The sequence below is a fragment of the Piliocolobus tephrosceles genome, chromosome 3 (assembly GCF_002776525.5).
Source record: "Piliocolobus tephrosceles isolate RC106 chromosome 3, ASM277652v3, whole genome shotgun sequence".
NCBI lineage: Eukaryota > Metazoa > Chordata > Mammalia > Primates > Cercopithecidae > Piliocolobus > Piliocolobus tephrosceles.
In genome coordinates, this window is record NC_045436.1 from 120,596,008 (window position 1) to 120,622,006 (window position 25,999).

A 25,999-nucleotide genomic window follows, 5' to 3' on the forward strand; every position below is an offset into this window, starting at 1 on the left:
GTATTAGCATGCACCTGAGCTAGGGTCCAAATATGGACCTGGTCTTCTGGGGTGAGGGTGGAAGAGAGGATAAGTAGAGGTCATACCAGGTTAGTTCATAAGACTGTATAAGGTACTGAAACTCCCTAATATAATAGGTAGGGTCTTCTGAAAATGAACTGAGTCTTTTGTTAATTTGAGAGAGATCAGTGAGGAAGAAGGGAACATGAATTCTTACAATACCTTCAGTTCCTGCTACTTCCTGAAGGGGGCATTCTAGCACCAGCGCTGAAGTACGGGTGGTACATGGGCCCAAGATGGTGCCTACGCTGGTGTGGGCAGAAGAGAAGGAAGAAGCCAGAAGGGCTTCCTGCTGAGGGTTTGAAGGGGAAAGGGTGGTTGAGTTGATAGGCAGTGGAGGACAGATAGGGATGTAAGATGATTTGATGGGTTTACGGGCTTCAGGAGAGGGCAGTGAGGAAGGAGAATGAGTACAAGCAATGCTAGAGTTGTCCTGAGGAGAGGACGGTGTAGGAAAAGAAGTGGTTAATTTTAGAGGTGATGCCGGCTGGGAAGATGATGGCTGAGAAGACAACGAGGAAGCTTGGGGAGTTAATGAAGATGGTTGAGATGGAAGGGTAGGGGCTGGGAGGGGTGGACAGCAGTCAGCTGGATCCAATGAGGAAAAGAGGTAGGGTCAGGAGGAGAAAGGTGATGAGGGAGATGAGAAAGGAGAAGGATTTGAACAGGTAAGCAAGAATTGCAGAGGTCAATTTGTGATCTGAGTACAAAACGTCCTGGACACAAGGAATTTCTCCCCATTTTTCCAGTGGCTGGCAATAACTGCTTAAGTCAGTTAAAATTGTAAAGTAGAATGATCTATTCATGGGCCATTTGGACTCGTTATCTAATCTAATTCATAGTCTGACCAGGCTTTATTGTATAAAAAAGATAAGGCACTTACGGCGGATGTCTTGCCTGACGTCTACGGTTTGCAAATTTTTTATGAGGCAGCCTGGAAGGCTGTTTTTTGGAATGGAGGACCAGGAGTTTTCCATATCAAAGAGTAGGCTCAGGAGAACAGGGAAAAAGGAGACCGTCCTGGAGAGCTGGAAGGAGATGATAAAAGGAGCTATCATCACCGCTGCCTTTTTGGTTCCCGGAAAGGGATCAAATGGTTTAGTGGCGTCCCCCTAAGACCAGATGATCAGTGAGTGCCTGGCACATGCTGGAAGCTTGTTGGATCAATGCTGCATTTTTGGACCAGAGAAACCAAGACAGGCCATGCAGATTTTCCCCTGTTAACTGGGCTCCCAGGGAAACTTACCAGTAGGCGAGATCAGTGACCAATGTGCATGCACAGAGAGGCAACTGGAGGCTGAGGAGCTTCCTTTGTCTGGTTGCTGTGGCCTGCTCTCTGGGGAGAATCGGTAGGTCTGCCAGCAACACAGATCTGAGCCCCTCCCGAGTTTTCCCACCAGATGTAAGGTTCTTGAATCGGTTTGAACCCCCAGAGTGCGCCAACAGACAACATGAGGGTGTGTGGAGCAATATGCAGCTTTAATGAGTGCCTGGGTGCAGGTGGGCTCAGGGCTAAAGTGGCATCAGTCCCAAGTGAGGATGGGAGAGGGGTTTTACAGTCCTCTGTAAACAGTAAGTGTCCCACTCTGATGTGACTGCTATGTAGTACCTGGACAGCCTTTCTCGATCTTCAGAGTTACATGTCTTCCAGCCAGGGTAAGTGTCTTCTGGCCGGCTCTCTTCCTGCTTCTATCTTGCTGACACATGCTGCTGATGCAAGTGGTCTTGGGTCTGGGCCTGAGAAGGGAGGAGTTATTCATCCTTTCAGGCTTTCAGGCCCTCAGGAGAATCTTTGAACCCCCTGCTCCGCTAGTCACCCTCATGATGGATTCCTGTGGCGCCAGGGAGGAATGAGCCACTTGGGTATCCAGAATGCTCCCAGTGGCTTTCTGCTACTTCCTCTACCCCTGTATTTTGCTTGGCTTGGTTCTCTAACTTGACTCAGCTCCAGGTAAAGTCAGGAACTTCTCCCACAAGCAGACCTTCAGCTTCTCCAGTGGGGATGTGTATTTGGGAGAGGGGGCTATCCCTTTGCCACTTCCATTGTTGGGGCACTCACAGTTTTTGGTATGTCTCCCAGGTCCTGCAGGAGCAGTACACTTACTGCAGAGGGTCTGTGGGTCCTCATTGGTCTCTTCTTGCAGTTGATCTGCAGCTAAAATTCACAGTGCAAGCCTCCACATGCTGCTCTATCTAGACCTGAAATTTCATCCCATCTGCCATGATCGCTGGAAAATCCTCATTTATTTTTTGAAAGGTAGAGAAAATGCTAATCTATAGAGATAGAAATTAGATTAGTGGTTGCCTAGGGTAGGATGGATGCAAAATTTCAGAGTGGGGGGTTAAAGGCTATTGTATATAATTTTTTGGAGGTAATACTGATTGTTGTAGTGGATGTAAAATTCTGTGAACATACTAGGAAACATTGAACTCTACACACTAATTGGTGAATCATATGGTATATGAATTATATGTCAACAAAGTTTTAGAAGACATTCCTTGCACTACGATATTAAAAATGCTATTTGTGTTGTATAATTACTTCATCTCTCTGTGTCCAGGGCACTGAAGTCGCAGGAGCCTCTCATTTGCCACTGTTCTTAACAGCATTATAAAATAATTACATAAGAGAGATTACTTACATATTACATATGCTAGGTCATAAAAGTGATTGTTTGACTAGAGTAGTTGTAAACACAAAAGAACACCTAACACACTAAAATAAATATGAGGTCATCTATCTTTTGTTTGTCTCCTTGGCATGCACCTATTCAGACTGTTAATATTATGTGTTTATTTTTAACTTTAGCAGTTATATTTTAACTTGATTGGTTTATTCTCAGATTTAAGTATGAGAAATGACAGAAAGAAACAGCAACTGGAAAAGAAGGATTGCATGAGACCAGGATGTCTCTGAAATGGACGTCAGTCTTTCTGCTGTTACAGCTCAGTTGTTATTTTAGCTCTGGAAGTTGTGGAAAGGTACTGGTGTGGCCCACAGAATACAGCCATTGGATAAATATGAAGACAATCCTGGAAGAGCTTGCTCGGAGAGGTCATGAAGTGACTGTGTTGACATCCTCGGCTTCTACTTTTGTCAATGACAGTAAATCATCTGCTATTACATTTGAAGTTTATCCTACATCTTTAACTAAACATGATATGGAAGATACTCTTATGAAACTGCTCAATATTTGGATATATAGTATTCCAAACAGTACACTTTTTTCATATTTTTCAAAAGTACAAGAATTGTGTTGGGAATATTATTACTATAGTGAAAAGCTCTGTAAAGATGCAGTTTTGAACAAGAAACTTATGACAAAACTACAAGAGTCAAAGTTTGATGTCATTCTGGCAGATGCCCTTAATCCTTGTGGGGAGCTACTGGCTGAGCTGTTTAACATACCCTTTCTGTACAGCCTCCGCTTCACTGTTGGCTACACATTTGAGAAGAATGGTGGAGGATTTCTGTTCCCCCCTTCCTATGTACCTGTTGTTATGTCAGAATTAAGTGATCAAATGACTTTTACAGAGAGGATAAAAAATATGATACATAAGCTTTATTTTGACTTTTGGTTTCAAATACATGATATAAAGAAGTGGGACCAGTTTTACAGTGAAGTTCTAGGTAAGTCATGTGTCCAATTAGTGCTTATTAAGTCCTAACTTTTCTGTGCCTTTGAAAGTGAGCTTATACAAATACTATGTCAGAAGATAGTGTTTTTAAGGAAAATTACAAATTGCAAATGTAAGATGATCTATCAATCTCAAAAATATTATAGAATGTTGACCTTATAGAATCAATTAGAACCCTGGGACCATCACTACTACAGGACACCCAAAGAATCATAAACCTTCAATGTAAAGCACTTATGATTTTATCACATATCATTTTGCTATACATTTTTTCATCTTTAAAAAAATCAATAGATACCTCAAAAAACATCTTCATGAAGGCAGACACATAAATTTAGTATTTACACATATTTCTAGAAAAATTAGCAATGCAGGATTGAGGAATTTGTTTCTCTTTGAGTACCTCAGTTTTCTCACTTAGAAATTAAAATTTTTTCATATAACAAGAATTCCTTCACAGTTGAGAAATATAGTGACTCTACTCCAGAAGCAGAAGCCTAAAACTTGAGATTTCTAATGTTTGTACATTCCTTCACTAACAGCTTGACAATTATTTCTTTCAAAAACTGAAATCTTATTGAAAGTGAACATCTAAGTTTTAATCTGTATTTTATTAAACTGCATCTCTCCATCAAATAAAATATGGGCCAAGTTAAGGAAGAGCACATATCTCTGTGTTAATAAATTCTGAAAAAAATTTAGTACTCATTTGTAAATATATTTATTTTAAAAATCTAATTATAGTAAGACCTTAAGATGAACCAAGATGTAGTAGTATGAAGATTTCAGTGTTACTCTAAAAAATCTCATGGTTTACTTGGAGAACCAAGGATAAAGGAACTAGCTTAATAAATTGTAGAGACTAGAGTACTTTCTGGAAAGCTGTTTTCATGGGTAAGATGAATTAATTGTGGAACTGAAAGAGTTGTCTAAATGTATATTTGTTACTATTACAGCTTCAGAGAGAAGACAAATGTGTATTTAAGTTCATAGTGGCTACATTAGTCCATTCTCACAGTGCTATAAAGAAATACCTGAGACTGGGTAATTTATAAAGAAAAGAAGTTTAATAGATTCATGGTTCCACATGGCTGGGATGCCTCAGGAAACTGAGAATCATGGTGAAAGGCTAAGGGGAAGCAAGCTTGGATCTTCTCACTTAGCGGCAAGAGAGAGAGGTGCAAGCAGGGGAAATGCCAGACACTTATAAAACTATCAGATCTCATGAGAACTCATTCAATATCATGGAAACAACATGGAGGAATTCACCCCATGATACCATCAGCTGTCATTTGGTCCCTCCCTGGACACATGGGAATTTTGGGGATTATAATTCAAGATGAGAGGAGATTTGCATGGGGACAGCCAAACCATATTAATGACTGATTTTAATAATTATTTATGATTGTGAATATACTGATGTTACATTAAAGATGTAATTTCTTCTTACAGATCTCTGAATACTTTGCCTTCCTTATATATACATATGAGCAACATATGCAATACATAAAAATTAAATTATGACTATATATAAATGTATATATATATATTTTATCAATGCACAGACATTTTATATATCTTTTGGTGTGTCATTCCAAGTCCTTTCAGGAAAATACCTGCATATTCAAATAACAATTCTTGTGTTAGCTACCTTTTGTTTTGTTTTGTTTTTTCTATTAGGAAGACCCACTACATTATTTGAGACAATGCGGAAAGCTGAAATGTGGCTCATTCGAACCTATTGGGATTTTGAATTTCCTCGACCATTCTTACCAAATGTTGATTTTGTTGGAGGACTTCACTGTAAACCAGCCAAACCCCTGCCTAAGGTAATGTATTCCTGTTTGATTTGTTTGCTTGACATTTTCAGAAGGAATGGCAGGATATTTTTCATTCAGAGTGTTTAACTCAGAGGGGGAATATGGGAGGTCAAAAAAAAACGGACTGGCCATTAGAAAATTATATATTTCTACACTATCACAAGTATGTGAATGTTATTATCATTAAAGACTGAAGAGGATTACTAGGGAGATTTTGAAAAAAGGGTTGGTTAAAAATGCATATAGGCATTTCCTTTATGCATGAAACTATACAGAGAATAAATCATGATAGTAAGTTTCAATATTAGCAGCAAATATTCACCTAAAAATCTCTGGAAATAATTCAAATATCTTACATTAAGAAATGGTTAAAAACTTATACAATGTGCATGCCATGCCATTAAAATCCTTTTTTCAAAAAAATGTTTAATTACTCTGTCAACTATAGTACAGGTATAGTTGGAAACTAAGGAACAAAATGATGAGTAGAACAAGAACACAACTTTTTGTAAGACGAAAAGGCATATACAATGAGATTTTGTAAGATGAAAAGGCATATACAATGAGAGATATATGTACACTGTGTTATATAAATAGAATTAAAACTATAATGAAATGGTACTCATTTTAAGTTGGTGATATCTCTAGACAGAGATATGGGTAAAATTACTTTCTTTTTCTAAATTTTCACACTTTTACAAGACTACTTACATTGATCTTCTATTACCATTACTTTCCTAAAGACATCACAGAATGAGATCAGTGCTGATCTGTCTATAAACAAATATTTTATTACTTCAATACTGGGTGGATGAAGAAGCCTTTTGCAGTGAATGAGATAAAACATTGAACTCAAGTTACATTAAATGTGGCTACAGGCAACTGCAATTACACTGAGTTCCTGGATGCCTAGTGAATTCTCTCTAATAGCTATACACTGACTCTCCAATTAAAACTGATGTCAGGCCAGGTGCAGTGGCTTATGCCTATAATCCCAGCACTTTGGGAGGCCAAGGTGGGTGGATCACAAGGTCAGGAGTTCAAGACCAGCCTGGCCAAGATGGTGAAACATGTCTCTACTAAAGACAGAAAAATTAGCCAGTTGTGGTGGTAGATGTCTTTAATTCCAGCTACTCAGGAGGATGAAGCAGGATAATTGCTTGAACCCAGAAGGCAGAGGTTACAGTAAGCCAAGATTGCATCATTGCACTCCAGCTTGGATGACAGAGCAAGACTTCATCTCAAAAAAAAAAAAAAAAAGTCATAAAGTTAAATTACATTTTTCAAAAATACCAATATTTGATCTGCACTGACATACTTTAGAACTTTTTTTATTTGTAAACAGTTTTATAAAGAAATTTACCCCAATGATTATGACCAGAAAGTATATTTGTTATGATAGAAGGGGTTGGTCATTATTTTACTGAGAAAAAAAGAATTTAGAACAAAAGGGACAACAGCAACAAAAAGATGGGTGTACAATTTTGATATGATATCCAGGAAATGTATGGGTCTACATTTCTCTCTCTCTCTCTCTCTCTCTCTCTCTCTCTCTCTCTCTCTCTTTGTGTGTGTGTGTGTGTGAGAGAGAGAGAGAGAGGGAGAATACATTGAGCAATGTGGAATTAGAATGGATTTAAGTTTAAAAACAGGAACACATCCGGAAACACAAGTCAGAATAATTATCAATCATTTCTAAGCAAACACTTACTCACCAGGAGCTTCATATAGTGTGAGGGAGCTACTCTACAGGGTGAGCAGGTCTCCACTGGAGAAAGGCCTGGTGACCTCTCCCACTGTGATGCAACTGCTCCCTGTGAGACACAGCAAATTGATGATGAGGGTCCCTCACATTCAGTTACCAATCAGCACATCAATTTCACAGTGTGATATCAGGACAAAAGATGTTAGAGTCATACCTAAATAATGACCTCAGAAATAAGATCACTCAATTATGTAACTATATAGCATATAATACTGTATTATAAATGGAATTATCAGAACTATTTCCCAGAAATTCCAAACCACAATACCAGACTGCTGAATGTCAGTGATTCTTATACTTCAGCTTCTAAGGTTTTTATGTTGCAGGGGGTCGGGGGTAGTGAGCGGTAGTAGGGTAAGTCTAGGAAACTCTAACTTTAAGTGAAATATTAAGGGTTAGAGAGCTAAATAAGCTAAAGAAACAGAGATATAAAATCATTCTTATTGTAACTAACTTTTCCTCATTGCTCATAGTCATGTAATGGCTCCAATGACTCCTAACTAAAAGAACTGAACAGAAAAAAATAAAATAAAACTGTCCCAAATAAACACAAGAGATTTAGTAGAACTACAAAAAAAAAAAAAAAAAAATAGAATTAAAGCCAAGTAAAGCCACCTTCCAATAACCTATGTTAGTAATTGTAATATTATAAATAAAGAGTCTGGCTGTAATATTTTCTAGCATTATCTCCTCCTACCGCAGTGTCATAGCTTTGTTTCATTTCTTCCCTACACACACATACATACATGCATATGCAAACATATTTACACAAATTTGCATAAAAGATTCCATATATGTTATATTAGACATCTTTCAAAGAAACTGGATGATTGGGTCAGTTTAAAAAAATTACTCCAAAAGCTTCTGACTTTCTCTTCTTAGATGTTTGTAATAGTCCTGTCAATAGTGTTTTCTGTGCTGTTGCTCTTTTCTGATAGAACAAATTCTTTCTTCACAGGAAATGGAAGAGTTTGTCCAGAGCTCTGGAGAAAATGGTATTGTGGTGTTTTCTCTGGGGTCGATGATCAGTAACATGTCAGAAGAAAGTGCCAACATGATTGCCTCAGCCCTTGCCCAGATCCCACAAAAGGTTAGATAAAGTGCCTTAATTGTGGGTGGCTCCTAAATGAATCTGTTAACTCTTCGAGAGTCTATTACAGAAATGTTCTGCCTGAAAATTTAACTGCTATGATAGTTCTAGTTATCTCAGACATCTGTTCAAAACAAAAACATATATGGAAGATCTTAAAATCATAAAGAGAAGGATTGGTTGATAATAATGTTGGCATTAATATTGTGATCAGAAGGAAATACATTTAAGAGGTGCTAGTGAAGTTTGGTATTATCATGGTATTGTAGGCATGTACATAGAAATCACTAAATTCTGCCCTGTTATTTGCTCCCTCTGGTTTACAGGATTTTAGAAGGTACTGTATACACTGTAGATATTATCAAAAAGCAGTTACATTTTAATAAGCTACTCTACTATCACAATAACAATAAGCAGGTATTGAAAAAGTTTGAAATGCATCATACATCTTCGGCTTACCAAGCAATCTGGCTGCTTTTACTTCCCATGCATTGGAATAGGTCTATTTAGTGTTCTGTTCAGGGTGCCACTCTGTGAAAGAATGTCCTGGTCAGACAAACTACTACTCTGGAGGTACCCACCTAGCCAAGTAGATTTAGAGAAAAAGAAAAACGTGTCTGATCTGTTGGCTTGGGTGCTGCTAATATCTTAAGCAGAAAAATGTAATGAAAAGAATGGAGATAGAATCCTGCTTTTAGGGGAAACTGTGTGCATTATTAAATGGGCCCAACAAAGACTATGCTCTAAGAATCAGATTAGTGCCTTCTCTAGATTGAGGAAGGAGCAGGAAATATAAATAAACAGGGTGGGAATTTATTTTCTAATCTACAGGATATACCTACAATCTTTGTGTATTTTCAATTTACGCTTTAGTTTCTTATCTCACATAGCCCTCTCTGAATGACCTATGAAAGTTTTTGCTGAAAACACAGTTACTTTAACACTCCCATATCAAATACATGGTCAACATTTGTAAATTCTACTCCAGTTTGTAAAGACTGCTTGGGAATTCTAAAATCAGTACCTTAGTTTGGTACTAGACATGGTAATGATTGGCTATAGCTGACAATATAGCAGTGCCATCGATGTTATGTAGGGCATCATCTAAGTGTGAATGATCAGTTAAGCAAAATGTAGCAAAATACAATTTTATACATTTTCAGCATCTGTATTGTTAATCACAAATTGTCAATGGGCTACTTTTTCCTACATTGTTAGCATTTACAAAAGTAGCCATACTGATAATAGTCTGAATTTGTGTAAAATGCTGCCACTTGAAATTTTTCTTGAAAGTAGCACTTGATAATTAGCAAATTAAAAGAAATTACACATACTACATATGTAGCATTGATTTATTTCTCACCATAGGCTCAGTTTAAAGATTTAGTCTTTTGTAATCAACGATATCAAATTCATAAAATAACTTATGAGTAGTAGAAAAGTGGATATAAGTAAATTCTTCCAATATCACTCAAAAATTAATAAATTTATATTAAATTTGGAAGATTACAGCTAGTATAAAGTATGTAAAATAAAGGTATAGGTTATTACTAATTTGCTACTTTTTTTTACTAGAATTAAGACTGCCTAAAAATTCTTAAATATTTGAATATTTCATTGATAATCTTGTGAACCCCAAATATCTGAGACAGGTCTCAGTAAATTTAGAAAGTTTACTTTGCCAACTTAAAGCAGGGAGGAGGCGTTCCTTTGAGTTTCTGATTAACTTTTCCAAAGGAGGCAATCAGATATGCATTTATCATATCATAAAGTATTATACTTTAGCAATAATTTTAAAGTTATTTATAAAAGATTTTACTTAAGTTACACAAACCTGAAAGAGCATTTGACTAGTCTTTTTTCTGGCAAAGTATTTAATTCAAGCACTTTTATTTTCTTAAGCCAATTAGAGCTCTTTTATATATTTTCAGTAGTAAAATATTGTGTACAAAACACATAAATATGTAGATGTATTAAGCATGCCAACAGAAGTACATCTTATAGATATTTGAAAACTACTTTTTGCCATATTAAACTTTCAAATTCTTGATAACCTGTTTCAGTAGGTAATCTGTATGAATACTTGATCACCATAGTCAGTTGTAAGCTAAATAGTCTTACATTTGAATATTAAAAGAAACCCTTCAAGTGAAAATCAAAAAACAAAATTTACATCATAAGGTACAGAGAGAAAAAAATTTGTGTGCTAGAAGGAAAATAAAATGGATTTAATTGCCAATTAAACATAAAATTATAGAAATTATAATGGCCTTTTAAATATATGCAAACACATATACACACACATACACAAAAGATTTTATGGCTTTTACTTCAGAACTTTAGCCATGAGATAAAAAAATTCACCAGCTTGCAGACAAAAGCCTGTTGAATCCAAACAGTGGTTTTTATCTTAATATAAAAATAAAAGCAAATTTAAAGCAAGAAGAAAAGAAAATTTTTTAAAAAGAGAGAATTTAGGAACTCTATAGTTTGCAGGACAACTTTAGGGTTCTTAATGTATATGTGCACAAAGACCATATTACCTTCATTTTTCATAAACTCTGCCAAGTACAGGTGTCATAAAACCTACCGAGAGATATCAGGGGGTCATTCTTCTTGTTTTCTCCTCATTCTTAGATTGTTTCCCACTTTTTTTCTTAAAAGGAGGAACTGAGCTGTGGCCCAGGGTTTACGTGTAGTGAATCAATGTGTGCTGCTGGTGGGCAGTACTCCACAGTGTGTCACCACTGAGTTGTTTCCACCCTCTTACATGTCTCATTTTCTCTCTCCAGAGGTCTATGACCTCAGAAAGGGCTCAAAATGTGGGGTGATCCACCCTAATATGTGTTTCCTGGATTAGCCTTTTTTTTTAAAAAGTTAATTTTTGTTGGGGTTTCTCTGCAGGGTCACTCCATGTCATAGGGGGTCAACCCCCAGACACTCCCACAAGGCCCTCATTCACTTAGGGGTGACATATGACTGAGAGGAGCAAATGCCCTTTCTCTTTGGAGCTGAGAAAACTCAGTCTCTCATTTACCTATGTAAACCGCAGTTCAGTTTCTCACGCAAATCCACACAGACAAGCCAAATTGAGATTAATTTTGGGAATAAAAACAATAGAGGAGACCCTTTACAATTCATATCCTAACTAGAATTAGGATTCTTAAACCACAACTCCCTAGGAGGAAAAAAAATAACAACGGTCAATACCACTTCCTGTAAACTGTACTCAACCACTCCCTACTTTGTAACTCTCATCTACCATTACACATGCCAAGGCAAAATCCTCTCACAGTACCAGGTAATCTGTGATAATCTCAAAGCCAAAGAGATCAGGTCATTCAACATAGGAAAACAGAGCTTTGGACCTCAGCAAAAATCTGCCTACAACTCTTGAAACTCCACAAAGAAAACAGAACACCCCCAAAGGGGTGAGTGGTGCTTTTGTTCTGAATTCTTTAAAATAGCTCAAGTCATTAGAAACCTTCTCTAGATTTTTGGTACTGCAAATGGCAAAAGGCGAAAGGAAGTATAGGGTGAAAGAAAAGTAAACAAAAGAATTTTTTTTTTTTTTAAGACAGGAAGCAAACACAGAAATCAAACACATGGTTTTTAGGTTTTGTTTTGTTTTGTTTTGTTTTCTCTTTTGTATCTGCATAGAATTTTAGCCAAATTAGACAGGCTTTGTTACCCACAATTTGGAATTCTCACTCAGATTTGATCAAGTCAGGTAAAGTTCATCAAATCTGATGGGAGAAATACTGGAATGTACAAAAAAAATACTCTCAAAAATGTGATCACTAAGCATTGTAATGTTAAGGAGAAATTAAGACCGGCGAGTTGTTAAACATTAACCCAGACAAACCCCAATTCAGCTATTTACCTTAGGATGGGTTTCAGGCTAAAACTGCCCTCTGTCATCCTAGAAGCAGGAAAGAAACCTCAAACTCACCCTCCCTCCTGGGAGCCAGCTCAAACTCCATAGAGTTACCTGCCTTCCATTGTCATGGAAACAGGAAATCTTTCCTTTCTTGTGGGAAGCAAGTAAAACTCCAAAAAACAAAAAACAAAAACAAAAAGGAGTTGTACAGCAAAATAAATTTTAGATCTTGATTGAATTTTGGGGTATCAGGGATTCTCTGGAGGGATTGTTCCCAGACCTCAGTCAATTGTCTTATTTTTTTGAGCCATAAAGTTAGCTCAGGCTGGTACCAAGCTGATCGGACACTTGTCAAAGGTCAGGGACCCTCCACTCACAATCTCTTCATGGTTACCAAAATGTGAACCCTGAATATCTGAGACAGGTCTCAGTTAATTTAGAAAGTTTATTTTGCCAAGGTTGAAAATGTGCACCCGTGACACAGCCTTATGAGGTCCTGATGACATGTGTCCAAAGTGGTGCAGTGACAGTTTGGTTTTATGCATTTTAGGGATATATAAGACATCAATCAACATATAAGATGAACAGTTTTTCGGTCCAGAAATGAGGGACAACTGGAAGCAAAGGCGGAGCAACTTGAAGCAAGGAAGGGGTTTCCAGGTCATAGGTAGATAAGAAACAAATGGTTGACTTCCTCTGAGTTTCTGATTAGCCTCCCCAATAAGGCAATTAGATATGCATTTATTTCAGTGAGCTGAGCGGTGACTTGGAATAGAATGGGAGGTAGGTTTGCCCTGAGCAGCTTAACTTTATCCTTTAGCATAGATTTTGGAATGCCAAGATTTATTTTATTTTCCTTTCACAATCTCATGTGTCTAGCTATTATGTTGGAAACACCATTATTTCTTTATATACCAATTTGATTATAAAAGTAAAGACATTAAATGTGGTTATTCAACTTACCTCAGAATTTTAGTAGTTCTCATTACTTGACATCACTTCTTATTTTTTCATATTTTATATGGATTAACTGATTATTAATCTCTTCAGAATTTTGACACATGCTATATTTTTAGAGTTCTATTCATTTAACAAGATATTCTCCTTATCCTAACAGGTTCTATGGAAATTTGATGGCAAGAAGCCAAATACTTTAGGCTCCAATACTCGACTGTACAAGTGGTTACCCCAGAATGACCTTCTTGGTAAGACTCTGGAGAACAAATACTGAATATATTAGTAACAGTCAATTAGAGTGATAATAGTTCAACATAAAACAAACATATTTAACATTTATTATCAGAAAACTAAAAAAAAAATCAAATGTAACTACTTTATATTTATTTTCCAGTCTTAGTATAAAAAGAATACACTATAGTAGTTGGCATTTTATTACATACACTCACATTCTTTACGGTCACAATAAAAATCTCTTTATTCAGGTGTAATTACCTCTCACAGGTTTTAAATAACATCCTGGATTTTCTGTCTGTCTCCTATTTCTACAGCTTTACGTCTGTTCTTTCCCCTACTGCGGGGTTATTTCAACAGGCACTGAAAAATAACAGACACTATTCTATTACCAGTGCCTCTATTTTCTATGGGAATAAATCACCAATCTTTATCAAAAAGTGATAACACATTTCGTGATGATGTGTAACCGGTCCTTCCTCAGCACTACCTCCAGCCTACTGCCTACTACCCTGCTGCCTTTAAAAAAAAATTAAATATTTTAAATATTTTAAGTATTTAAATATTTTTAAATACATAAATGTGACTACATTTTTATAACACTTAAGAGACTACGTTCTTTTATACCCAAACTTATACTTTTCTCTTTCGTACATTTAAATTTTTTAGTTAAGAATATGCTTTTTCATTTTGTTCACCTGGCAATCTTTTAAATTTATATTTCCACTGTGAAGACACACACACCACAACCTTTTCATGTAGCATTCACTTACCTTTCCAGCAGAAGTAGGTGCTTCTTCCTCCAAAATTTGAAAACAATTTCAATGCAGTTTTGTGGGTAGAATGTTACCTAGGGAACACTGTTGCTTAAAGTTCCTTATATTGTGCATTTCTTATTGAATTCCTGTGCCTTACAATTAATATTTTTGTTAAAATTCATCCACTTTTAGGTCATCCCAAAACCAAAGCTTTTATAACTCATGGTGGAACCAATGGCATCTATGAGGCGATCTACCATGGGATCCCTATGGTGGGCATTCCCTTGTTTGCAGATCAACCTGATAACATTCTTCACATGAAAGTCAAGGGAGCAGCCCTCAGTGTGGATATCAGGACCATGTCAAGTAGAGATTTGCTCAATGCATTGAAGTCAGTCATTAATGAGCCTATGTGAGTATTACAATTTTGTGACCAGGTGGTATTTATAAATTATTTTGTCAACAGTGAATATGAGTTTTAACTTTTTTTTAAGAGACTAATTTTGAAGGGATTGAAGTGATTTAACCAATGTAAAATCTGCTCTTATTTTCCACCAGACAGTTATTTCAAAGTTACATTTCAACCCCATAGATTTAATGGGTCACCAATGACTGCAATGAATTATATATAAAAAAAAAAAAATTAAAGATATGTAGATAATTATTTTAAATAGTTTTAATGATAGAATACACAATAAAAAGAAATAATATAACTAGAGAAATATGATAAAATATTTCAATTCAATACCCAAAATTTCTGAAAGTATGAATATATTCTTTCTCAAAAATTTCTTTTTATTATTATCATTCTTTTAAGAAATTTGATAGTGAATTATAATATGCATAGCATAACATTCACTAAAATTTAAAATCTAAATATATTTAGTGTGTTTACATAGTTACAAAGCCACAACCCTAAAGAACATTTTTATGAACTCATAAATGAACTCATAATGCATGAAGTTGCTCCCAATAAACCTCAGGTCCTAGAAAACTACCAACTTACTTTGTTTTTCAATAGATTATTCTCTTCACATATTTTATATAAATGAAATCATACAATTTATGGTGTTTTGTAAATGACTTATTTCACTTAGCATAATCATTTTTAGTTTTATTTATGTTGTTGGACGTATCAGAACTCATTCATTTTTATTTCTATATAATATTCTTTGATATGTTTATACCAAAATTACCCATTTATCAAGTCATGGACATTTTAGATCTTTCCAATTTTGGCACTTATGAACATTGTTATACATATTTTCTGTGTAGAAATATATTTTTACTTCTTTTGAGGAGACACTAGGAGTGGAATTGCTGAGGCATATGGGAAATTGTTGTTCATGAAGAACTGCTAAACTGTTTTTCAAAGTATTTGCATCATTTTTCATTACCACCAGCTGGATATGAGGGCTCTAATTTCTTCACACTCTCCCCACACTTGTTATCACCTGTCTTTCTATTACAGCCATTCTAGTGTGTGTAAAGTGGTCTCCCATTATGGTATTCACTTGCATTTCCTTATGGCTGAAGATGTTAACCATCTTTTCATGTGTTACTGGCCATTCACACATATTCCTTAGATAAATTTCTATTTTAATCTTGTGAACATTTCATCATTTTTCTATTTATCTTATTATGGATTCGTAAGAATTATTTATATTTTATAGATACAATCTCTTATCAAATATATGATTTTCAAATATTTTCTTCCACTATGGACAGATAGATTTTTTTTTTTACTTTTTAAAAGATGCCTTTTGAAACACAAAGGTTTTAATATTGATAAAATAAATATGTAATAATTTATCCATAATCCGAAGGAAATAATTTGGAAAATGCTACGCCTAGACCAGCTACCATCAGTTCATAGTCTACTAGTTCTACAAATATTATTATGATGTAAGGTGGTATCAGCTAAGGAAATACATTAAAAACACTTTACCAAAAAATTAGTAAGACGAGAAATGATTTAAAATACTTCAAAAACAGTTAAAAAGCAAAGAAACATAAAACAGGTTAAGGACAGAAAACCCAACATCATATGTTCTCATTCATAGGTGGAAATTGAACAGTGAGAACACTTGGTCACAGGAAGGGAAACATCACACACTGAGGCTTGTCGTGGGGTGGGGGGAGGGAGGAGGGATAGCATTAGGAGATATACCTAATGTAAATGATGAGTTAACGGGTGCAGCACATCAACATGGCACATGAATACATATGTAACAAACCTGCCCGTTGTGCACATGTACCCTAGAACTTAAAGTATAATTTTTTTTAAAAGTTAGAAAATAAAAAATATATATATATAGAATAAGATGGTGGATTTAAATGTGAACTAGGGCAATCTGGCAAGAGAAAGAAATAAAGGGTATTCAAATAGGAATAGAGGAAGTTAAATTGCCTCTGTTTGCAGATGACATAATTCTATATTTAGAAAACCCCTTCATCTCAGTTCCAAAATTCCTTAAGCTGATAAGCAACTTCAGCAAACCCTCAGGATGCAAAAATCAATATGCAAAAATCACAGGAATTCCTGTGCACCAATAATACACAAGCAGAGAGCCAACTCATGAATAAATTCCCATTCACAATTGCAACAAAGAGAATAAAATACCTGGGAATATGCCTAACAAAGGTCGTGAAGGACCTCTTCAAGGAAAAATAGAAACCACTGTTGAAGGAATTAAGAGAGGACACAAACAAATGGAAAAACTTTCCATCCTCATGGATAAAAATAATCAATATTGTAAAAATGGCCATGCTGCCCAAGGTAATTTATATATTTAAAGCTATTCCCATCAAATTACCATTGACATTTCTCACAGAATTAGAAAAAAAAAAAAAAAAAAAAAAACTACTTTAAATTTGATGTGGATCCAAAAAAGAGCCAGTATATCCAAAACAATTCTAAGCAAAAAGAACAAAACTGGAGGCATCATGCTACCTGACTACAAACTGTACTACAAGAACATAACCAAAACAGTATGGTACTGGTACCAAACAGATGTATAGACCAATGGAACAGAACAGAGGCCTCAAAATAGCACTACACATCTACAACCATGTGATCTTTAACAAACCTGACAAAAACAAGTAATTAGGGAAAGGATTCCCTATTTAATAAATGGTGTTGGGAAAACTGGCTAGCCATATGAAGAAAACTGCAATTGAATCCCTTCCTTACACCTTATAGTAACCAAACCAGCATAGTACTGGAACAAAAACAGAGATATTGGCCAATGGAATAGAACAGAGCCCTCAGAAATAATGCCACACATCTACAACCATCTGATCTTTGACAAACTTGACAAAACAAGAAATGGGGAAAGGATTCCCTATTTAATAAATGGTGCTAGGGAAACTGGCTAGCCATATGCAGAAAACAGAAACTAGACCCCTGCCTTACACATTATGCAAAAATTGACTTAAGATGGATTAAAGACTTAAATGTAAAACCCAAAACCATAAAAACCCTAGAAGAAAACCTAGGCAATATCATTCAGGACATAGGCATGGGCAAAAATTTCATGATAAAAACATCAAAACCAATTGGAACAAAAGCCAAAATTGACAAATGAGATCACAATAAACTAAAGAGCTTCTGCACAGCAAAATAAACTATCGTCAAAGGGAACAGGTGAAATACTGAATGGGGGAACGTTTTTGCAATCTATCCCTCTGACAAAGGTCTAATATCCAGAATCTACAAGAAACTTACACAAATTTACAAGAAAAAATCAAACAACATCATCAAAAAGTGGACAAAAGATCTAAGCGGACACTTCTCAAAAAAAAGACATTTATGCAGCCAACACACTTATGAAAAAAGCTCAATATCACTGATCATTAGAGAAACACAAATCAAAACCACTATGATATACAATCTCATGCCAGTCAGAATAGCAATTATTAAAAAGTCAAAAAAAGCCAAAATTGACAAATGAGCTGTAATTAAACAAAAGAGCTTCTGAGAAACTATCATCAGAGTGAACACGCAACCTACAGAATGGGAGAAAATGTTTGCTATCTACTCATCTGACAAAGGGCTAATGTCCAGAAACTACAAAGATCTCAAATAAATTTACAAGAAAAAAACAACCCCATCAAAAAGTGGTTGAAGGATATGAACAGACACTTCTCAAAATAAGACATTTATGCAGCCAACAGACACATGAAAAAATGCTCATCATCACTCACCATCAGAGAAATGTAAATCAAAATCACAATGAGATACCATCTCACACCAGTTAGAATAACGATCATTAAAAAGTCAGGAAACAACAGGTACTGGAGAGGATGTGGAGAAATAGGAACACTTTTACACTGTTGGTGGGACTGTAAATTAGTTCAACCATTGTGAAAGACAGTGTGGCGATTCCTCAAGGATCTAGAACTAGAAATACCATTTCACCCAGCAGTCCCATTACTGGGTATATATCCAAAGGGTTATAAATCATGCTGCTTTATTGATAAATCATGTTTATTGTGGCACTATTCACAATAGCAAAGACTTGGAACCAACCCAAATGTCCATCAATGACAGACTGGATTAAGAAAATGTGGCACATATACACCATGGAATCCTATGCAGCCATAAAAAAGGATGAGTTCATGTCCTTTGTAGGGACATGGATGCAGCTGGAAACCATCATTCTCAGCAAACTATTGCAAGAACAGAAAACCAAACACTGTATGTTCTCACTCATAGGTGAGAACTGAACAATGAGAACACTTGGATACAGGAAGGGGAACATCACACACTGGGGCCTTTTGTGGGGTGGGGGGAGGGAATAGGGATAGCATTAGGAGATATACCTAATGTAAATGATGAGTTAATGGGTGCAGCACACCAACATGGAACATGAATACATATGTAACAAACCTGCACATTTTGCACATATACTCTAGAACTTAAAGTATAATAAAAACATTTTTAAAAATTAAATGTGATACATGTACACTATGGAATACTATGTACCATAAAAAAGAATGAGATCATGTCTCTTGCAGGGACATGGATGCAACTCAAAGCCATTATCCTCAGCAAACTAACACAGAACAGAAAACCAAATACCACATGTTCTCACTCATAAGAGGGAGTTGAACAATGAGAATACATGGACTCGGAGAGGAGAACAACACACACTGAGGCCATTTGGGGCATGGAAGAGGAGTGAGAGTATCAGTACAAACAGCTAGTGCATGAGGGGCTTAAAATCTAGATGACAGGTTGATAGGTGCTGCAAACCACCATGGCAGGTGTATACCTATGTAAGAAACGCGCACATTCGGCACATGTATCCTGGAACTTGAAGTAAAATAAAACTGTTTAAAAAAAATGCAAACCGACCAGGTACGGTGGCTCACGCCTGTAATCCCAGCACTTTGGGAGGCCGAGGAGGGCAGATCACAAGGTCAAGGGATCGAGACCATACTCCTGGCCAACATAGTGAAACTCCATCTCTACTGAAAATACAAAAATTAGCTGGACATGGTGATGTGCACCTGTAGTCCCAGATGCTCGGGAGACTGAGACAAGAGAATCACTTGAACCCAGGAGACAGAGGTTGCAGTGAGCCGAGATAGTGCCACTGCACTCCAGCCTGGTGACAGAGCGAGACTCCATCTCAAAAAAAAACAAAAAAGTGAACCTACCAGTACTCACATTAAATTTAAACAGACCAAAAAAAAAGACAAAATAACGATCTTTGAAATCTTTTATTTAAGGAGATAAAACATTTGAAGTATACAATTAAATGTAACCTATGTTTTATATATGTGTGTGTGTATATATATATTGCACATATATGTGTATATATGTATCCATATATCTCTCTGGTTGTGTGTGTGTGTGTGCTGAAAATAAATATTTTTAAAAGAGTATATGGAGATTGGGTGTGGTGGCTCACACCTGTAATCCCAACACTTTGGGAGGCCAAGGTGGGAGGATCGTGTGAGGTCAGGAGTTCGAGACCAGTCTGGCCAACAGGGTAAAATCCTGTGTCCACTAATAATACAAAACTTAGCCAGGTGTGGGGGATGAGCACCTGTAGTCCCAGATACTTAGGAGGTTGAGGCATGAGAATCACTTGAACCCAGGAGACGTAAATTGCAGTCAGCCAAGATTGCTCCATTGCACTCAAGCCTGGGTGACAGAGAGAGACTCTGTCTCAAAAAAAAAAAAAAAAAAAAAAAAAAAATGATTATATGAAATAGACGGTTACCTGAATTGAGCATATGCTGGGCCATAAATAAATGCTAAGTAAATTGTATTAGATTCCAATTCATAAAAATTATATGTTCTAGTCATACTAGAAATAAATTATAAATCCAAAAACTGAAAACTAAAAACAATCTCTAATTCTTTAAAGTAAAAATTTTTTTAATTCAGTCAACAAAAAATTCTAATTATAAATGTACCATTCTCTCATCAACTATTCTTCCAAGTATACATCCAACAAAAATGAATAAATATGTACACCTAGCAAAATATACATATACCTTAATACCACAATTATTAGTAGGATCAAAAAATGTTAACCACACAAATATCCATTAATCATAAAATGAAGAGATCATCTGTGGTCTTTGTCAATCAACTGAATACTTTACACCAGTGCAATTAAACAACTGCTAAACAAAGACAGAAATGAATATGTATTATTTAATTCGATTATATAAACAATCAATATTAATCTATGATATTAGAATTCAGGTTGATACTTAATTTGAGGATAAAAGTAGTGACTAAAATGGCCCAGGAGGAGAGAGTTCTTCTATGTAGTTTTTGATAAATTGGTGTCTTCACTTTGGGATAATGTTTAAGATAATCTTAAAATTTTGAGACAGTCACATAGTGTCTATACATTTATCCTATGTATTTCCTACTCAAAGTTTTATTGTGGAAGATATATAGCATATTTTAAAGTTCCAGAAATCAAATAGCAAAATAAGCATGAAGCACTGGAGAAATCCTATAGGTGCCTGCAGTTGTCCAGGAAAAGCCTCTCTAAGAGGTGTCATTTAAAGAGAAACCTCAAAAAGAAATAGAAGCAAACCTCAAGTAGTTGCAAGAAAGAATGCTCAATGAGGGAGACACGGGACAAAAAGTGTAAAGGGGCTAACATAAGAACACCTTCAGGAGTTTAAAGAACAGAAGGCCATTGTCTCTAGAAGACAGTGTATAGGGGTAAGTGTTAGAACAAGTAGGTGCCTTTGTAAGTTCTATAGACCAAAGTCAGATTTGGATTTTATTCTTAATGTAACAAGAAACTAGATGGAAATCTTAACAGGCGAGTGTCATAATTTGATATTAATTTAGAAAATACTCTGGCTAGTAGAAAGAAAATACGATAGAAGACAGAAGATTACAGTAGAAGCTGAGAAACTAGTTAGGAGGCATTTCACCAGTTGTGACACAATTCCTCTTTAAATATATCAAAATGGGCTGAGCACAGTGGTTCATGCCTGTAGGGCCAACACTTTGGGAGGTAGAGGCAGGAGAATGACTTGACCACAGGAGTTCCAGACCAGTAGGGGTACTACAGCAAGACCTCATATCTAAAAAAGTAAAAAATAAAAAAATAGCCAGGGATGATGGTGCACAGCTGTAGTCCCAGCTTCTCATGAGGCTGAGGTGGAGAATTACTTGAGACCAAAAGGGAAAGGCGGCCCTGAGCCATGATCATGTGACTGCACTCAGCCTGTGTAATAGAGTAAAATCCTGTCTCAAAAAAATTTTTTAAAAAATTGAAAATACCAAAATGATCGTTCCTAGATTCCATTTTCACTGTCTTACTTATAGCACTTAGAGTGTGGCTCACAATATTTTCTGTCCTAGAAAGACATTAACTTTTCCACCTAAAATTTCATTTTTCATTTTTAAAGGTATTTGTCAATTATAAAACTCCAATTTAAAAACAAAACTTTCTGTAACGACATATATGAAAACATTCAAATTTTATGTCAATTCAATGACACTTACTTTGAATTATTTGTGTGACACTTTTCAAAGACCGTCCATAGATTTGATATGCTTAAGCAATAAATTTACTTCTAATGTTGATATCTTTATGTTCATCCTACAGCTATAAAGAGAATGCCATGAAATTATCAAGAATTCATCATGATCAACCAATGAAGCCCCTGGATCGAGCAGTCTTCTGGATTGAGTTTGTTATGCGCCACAAAGGAGCCAAGCACCTTCGGGTCGCAGCCCACGACCTGACCTGGATCCAGTACCACTCTTTGGATGTGATAGCATTCCTGCTGGCCTGCGTGGCAACTGTGATATTTATCATCACAAAGTGTTGCCTGTTTTGCTTCCAAAAGCTTGCCAAAACAGGAAAGAAGAAGAAATGGGATTAGTTATATCAAAAGCCTGAAGTGGAATGACTGAAAGATGGGACTCCTCCTTTATTCCGGCATGGAGGGTTTTAAATGGAGGATTTCCTTTTTCTTGTGACAAAACATCTTTTCACAACTTATTCCGTTAAGTCAAAATTTATTTTCCAGGGATTTAATATGTACTTTAGTTGGAATTATTCTCTGTCAATGATTTCTAAACTATGAAAAATAACAATAATATAAAACCTTATGGTCTTATATTGAAATTTGTTATTCTAATCCAAAAGTTACACACAAAAGTCACTGAGCTTCATTATGTTTCACACATTGTATTTGAACATAACAACATTAAGAACTCTACTCATAGTATCAACATTGTTTTGCAAATACTCAGAACATTTTGGCTTCATTTTGAGCAGAATTTTTGTTTTTACTGTTGCCAATGAAATCTTCAAGAATTAAATTATGTAAAAAGTCTCACTCATTCTTTTGAGATTGCAATACCAGTAGTGTTGCTTGGCTTTTACTGTGTATTCAGACTTAGCATCACTTCTTTCCTAAAAGACATAGTAAGTTTATTCCTAGAATGAAAGATAGTTTAACATACAAAAATTAACACGTATGTTATGCCACATTAATAGATACAGATTCACATAACAAACTAGAAAACCTAGAAATAAATCCATGAATATATACAGCTAACTGATCTTCAACAAGAGTCTCAAACAGCTAATTGATCTTCAACAAGAGTCTCAAATATACTCAATGAAGAAAGATGAGTTTCTTCAAAAACTGGTGCTGAGAAAAGTGGATGTCCACAAGCAAAAGAAAAAAATTGAACCCTTATTTTTTATCATACACAAAAATCAACTCACAATGGATGAAAGATGGCAACATAAGACTGGAAACAGTAAAACTTCCAGAAGATGGAGATCTGGCAACATGGTTGAATAGGAACAGCTCCTGTCTGCAGTTCTCAGTGGGACCAATGCAGAAGGCAAGGTGTTTCTGCATTGTCAGGGATCTTCCTCCCACAGCCAAGGGAAACCATGAGGGACTATATTATCCAGCCCAGATATTATGCTTTCCCCGTGGTTTTTGTAATCCACAGAGCAGGATATTCCCTTCTCTGCCAACACCACCAGGGCCCTGGGTTGCAAGCACCAAACTGGGCAGCTGTTTGAGCAGACATCAAGATAGCTACAAGGATTTTCTTGTTGTTGTTGTTTTGTTTGTTTGTTTTGTACCCCACTGGTGCCTGGAACCCAAGTGAGACAGAACCATTCACTGCCCTGGAAAGGGGGCTGAAACCAGGGAGCCAAGTGGTGTCTCTTAGTAGGTCCCACTCCCATGGAGCCTAGCACACTAGGAACCACTAGCTTGAAATTCTCGCTGCCAGCACAGCAAACTGAAGTCAACCTGGGACAGTCAAGCTTGGTGGGGGGAGGGGTCATTACTGAGGCTTGAGTAAGTGGTTTTCCCCTCACATTGCTAAGGAGGCCATGAAATTCATACTGGGCAGAATTCACCACAGCGTGGCAAAGTGGCTGTGGCCAGACTACCTCTCTAAATTCCTCCCCACTGGGCAGGGCATCTCTGAAAGAAAGGCAGCAGCACCAATCAGGGACTTATAGATAAAACTCCCATCTCCCTGGGACAGAGCACCTGGGGGAAGGAGCAGCTGTGGGCAAAGCTTCAGCAGATTTAAGCCTTCATGCCTGCCAGCTTTGAAGAGAACAGTGGATCCTGACAAGGAGGATTCTCCCAGCAGAGTGCTTGAGCTCTGCTAAGGGACAGACTGCCTCCTCAAGTGGGTCCCTGAACCCCATGCCTCCCGACTGGGAGAGAACTTCTGGCAAGGGTTGACAAACACCTCATACAAGAGAGCTCCAGCTGGCATCAGGCCCTCCCCCTGCACCACCCCCCCCACCCCCGCCCGCCCCACAGGACAAGTCTTCCAGAGGAAGGAGCAGGCAGCAATCTTTGCTGTTCCACAGCCTCTACTGGTGATACCCAGGCAAACAGGCTCTGGAGTGGACCTCCAGCAAACTGCAGGAGACCTACAGAAGAGGGGCTTGACTGTTAGAAGAAAAACTAACAAACAGAAAGTAATAACATTAACATCAACATAAAAGACTCCCACCCTAAAACCCCATCCAATGATCATCAGCCTCAAAGATCAAAAGTAGATAAATCTAGGAAGATGAGGAAAAACTAGCATAAAAATGCAAATAAAATTCCAAAAACCAGAATGCCTCTTCTCCTCAAAATAATTGCAACTCCTTTCCAGCAAGGACACAAAACTGGATGGAGAAGGAGTTTGTTGAGTTAACAGAAGTAGGCTTCAGAAGGTGGATATTAGCAAACTCCTCTGAGCTAGAGGGGAACTCATGTTCTAACCCAATGCAAGGAAGCTAAGAACCTTGATAAAAGGTTACAGGAACTGCTAACTAGAATAACCAGTTTAGAGAAGAACATTAATGACCTGATGGAGCTAAAAAACCCAGCACCAGAACTTCATGAAGCATACAGAAGTAGCAATAGCTGGACTAATGAAGCAGAAGAAAAGATTTCAGAGATTAAAGGTCAACTTTATGAAATAAGGAGTGATTGTTTTACCTGAAAGTGATGGAGAAAATGGAACCAAGTTGGAAAACATTCTTCAAGATATTATCCAGGAGAACTTCCCCAACCTAGCAAGACAGGCCAACATTCAAATTCAGGAAATACAGAAAACAACACTAACATACTCCTTGAGAAGAGGAACCCCAAGACACATAATCATCAGATTCTCCAAGGTTGAAACAAAGGAAAAAATATGTAGGGCAGCCAAAGAGAGAGAATGGTCAAGTTATCCACAAAGGGAAGCCCATCAGACTAAGAGTGGATCTCTCTGCAGAAACCCTGCAAACCAGAAGAGAGTGGGTGCCAATATGCAACATTCTTAAATTAAAGAATTTTTAACATGGAATTTTATATCCAGCCAAACTAAGCTTCATAAGTGAAGGAGACATAAAATCCTTACAGACAAGCAAATGCTGAAGATTTTGTCACCACCAGGTATGCCTTACAAGAGCTCCTGAAGGAAACACTAAATATGGAAAGGAAAAACAAGTACCAGCCACTGTAAAAAGCACACCAAAATATAAAGACCAATGACACTATGAAGAAACTGTATCAACTAATGAGAAAAATAAACAGCTAGCATCATGATGACAGGATCAAATTCACACGTAACAATATTAACCTTACAGGTAAATGGGCTAAATGCCACAATTAATAGACACAGACTGGCAGATTGGATAAAGAGTCAGGATCCATCAGTGTGCTGTATTAAGGAGACCCATGTCACATGCAAAGACACACATAGGCTCAAAATAAATAAAGGTATGGAGGAATATTTACCAAGCAAATGGAAAGCAAAAAGCAGCAGGGGTTGTA

At 36.6% G+C, this 25,999-nt stretch overlaps 1 protein-coding gene across 3 annotated transcripts; it reads left to right on the forward strand.

Moving 5' to 3' along the window:
• Window positions 1-23,021, forward strand: LOC111555797 (UDP-glucuronosyltransferase 2B20). Of its 3 annotated transcripts, none has more exons than XM_023232149.1 (7): window positions 1-89; window positions 2,904-3,691; window positions 5,380-5,528; window positions 8,243-8,374; window positions 13,372-13,459; window positions 14,396-14,615; window positions 22,300-23,021. In XM_023232149.1, exons 2-7 carry the CDS (start codon window positions 2,968-2,970, stop codon window positions 22,577-22,579), a joined length of 1,593 nt encoding a protein of 530 aa, XP_023087917.1. In that variant the 5' UTR covers window positions 1-89; window positions 2,904-2,967; the 3' UTR covers window positions 22,580-23,021. The 3 variants fall into 3 exon arrangements, with proteins under 3 accessions (XP_023087917.1, XP_023087918.1, XP_023087919.1); XM_023232151.1 differs by lacking the exon at window positions 1-89 and having other exon boundaries at window positions 2,968-3,245; window positions 3,600-3,691; window positions 22,300-22,808; XM_023232150.1 differs by lacking the exon at window positions 1-89 and having other exon boundaries at window positions 2,801-3,691.
• The last annotated feature ends 2,978 nt before the right edge of the window (window positions 23,022-25,999 follow it).

Bases quoted from the DNA above. Each gene is read 5' to 3' on its own strand.
- LOC111555797 (XM_023232149.1), top strand. From the start codon at position 2,968: ATGTCTCTGAAATGGACGTCAGTCTTTCTGCTGTTACAGCTCAGTTGT. The intron at 5,529-8,242 runs GTAATGTATTCC...CTTTCTTCACAG, and splicing joins CAGCCAAACCCCTGCCTAAG to GAAATGGAAGAGTTTGTCCA. The intron at 13,460-14,395 runs GTAAGACTCTGG...ATCCACTTTTAG, and splicing joins ACCCCAGAATGACCTTCTTG to GTCATCCCAAAACCAAAGCT.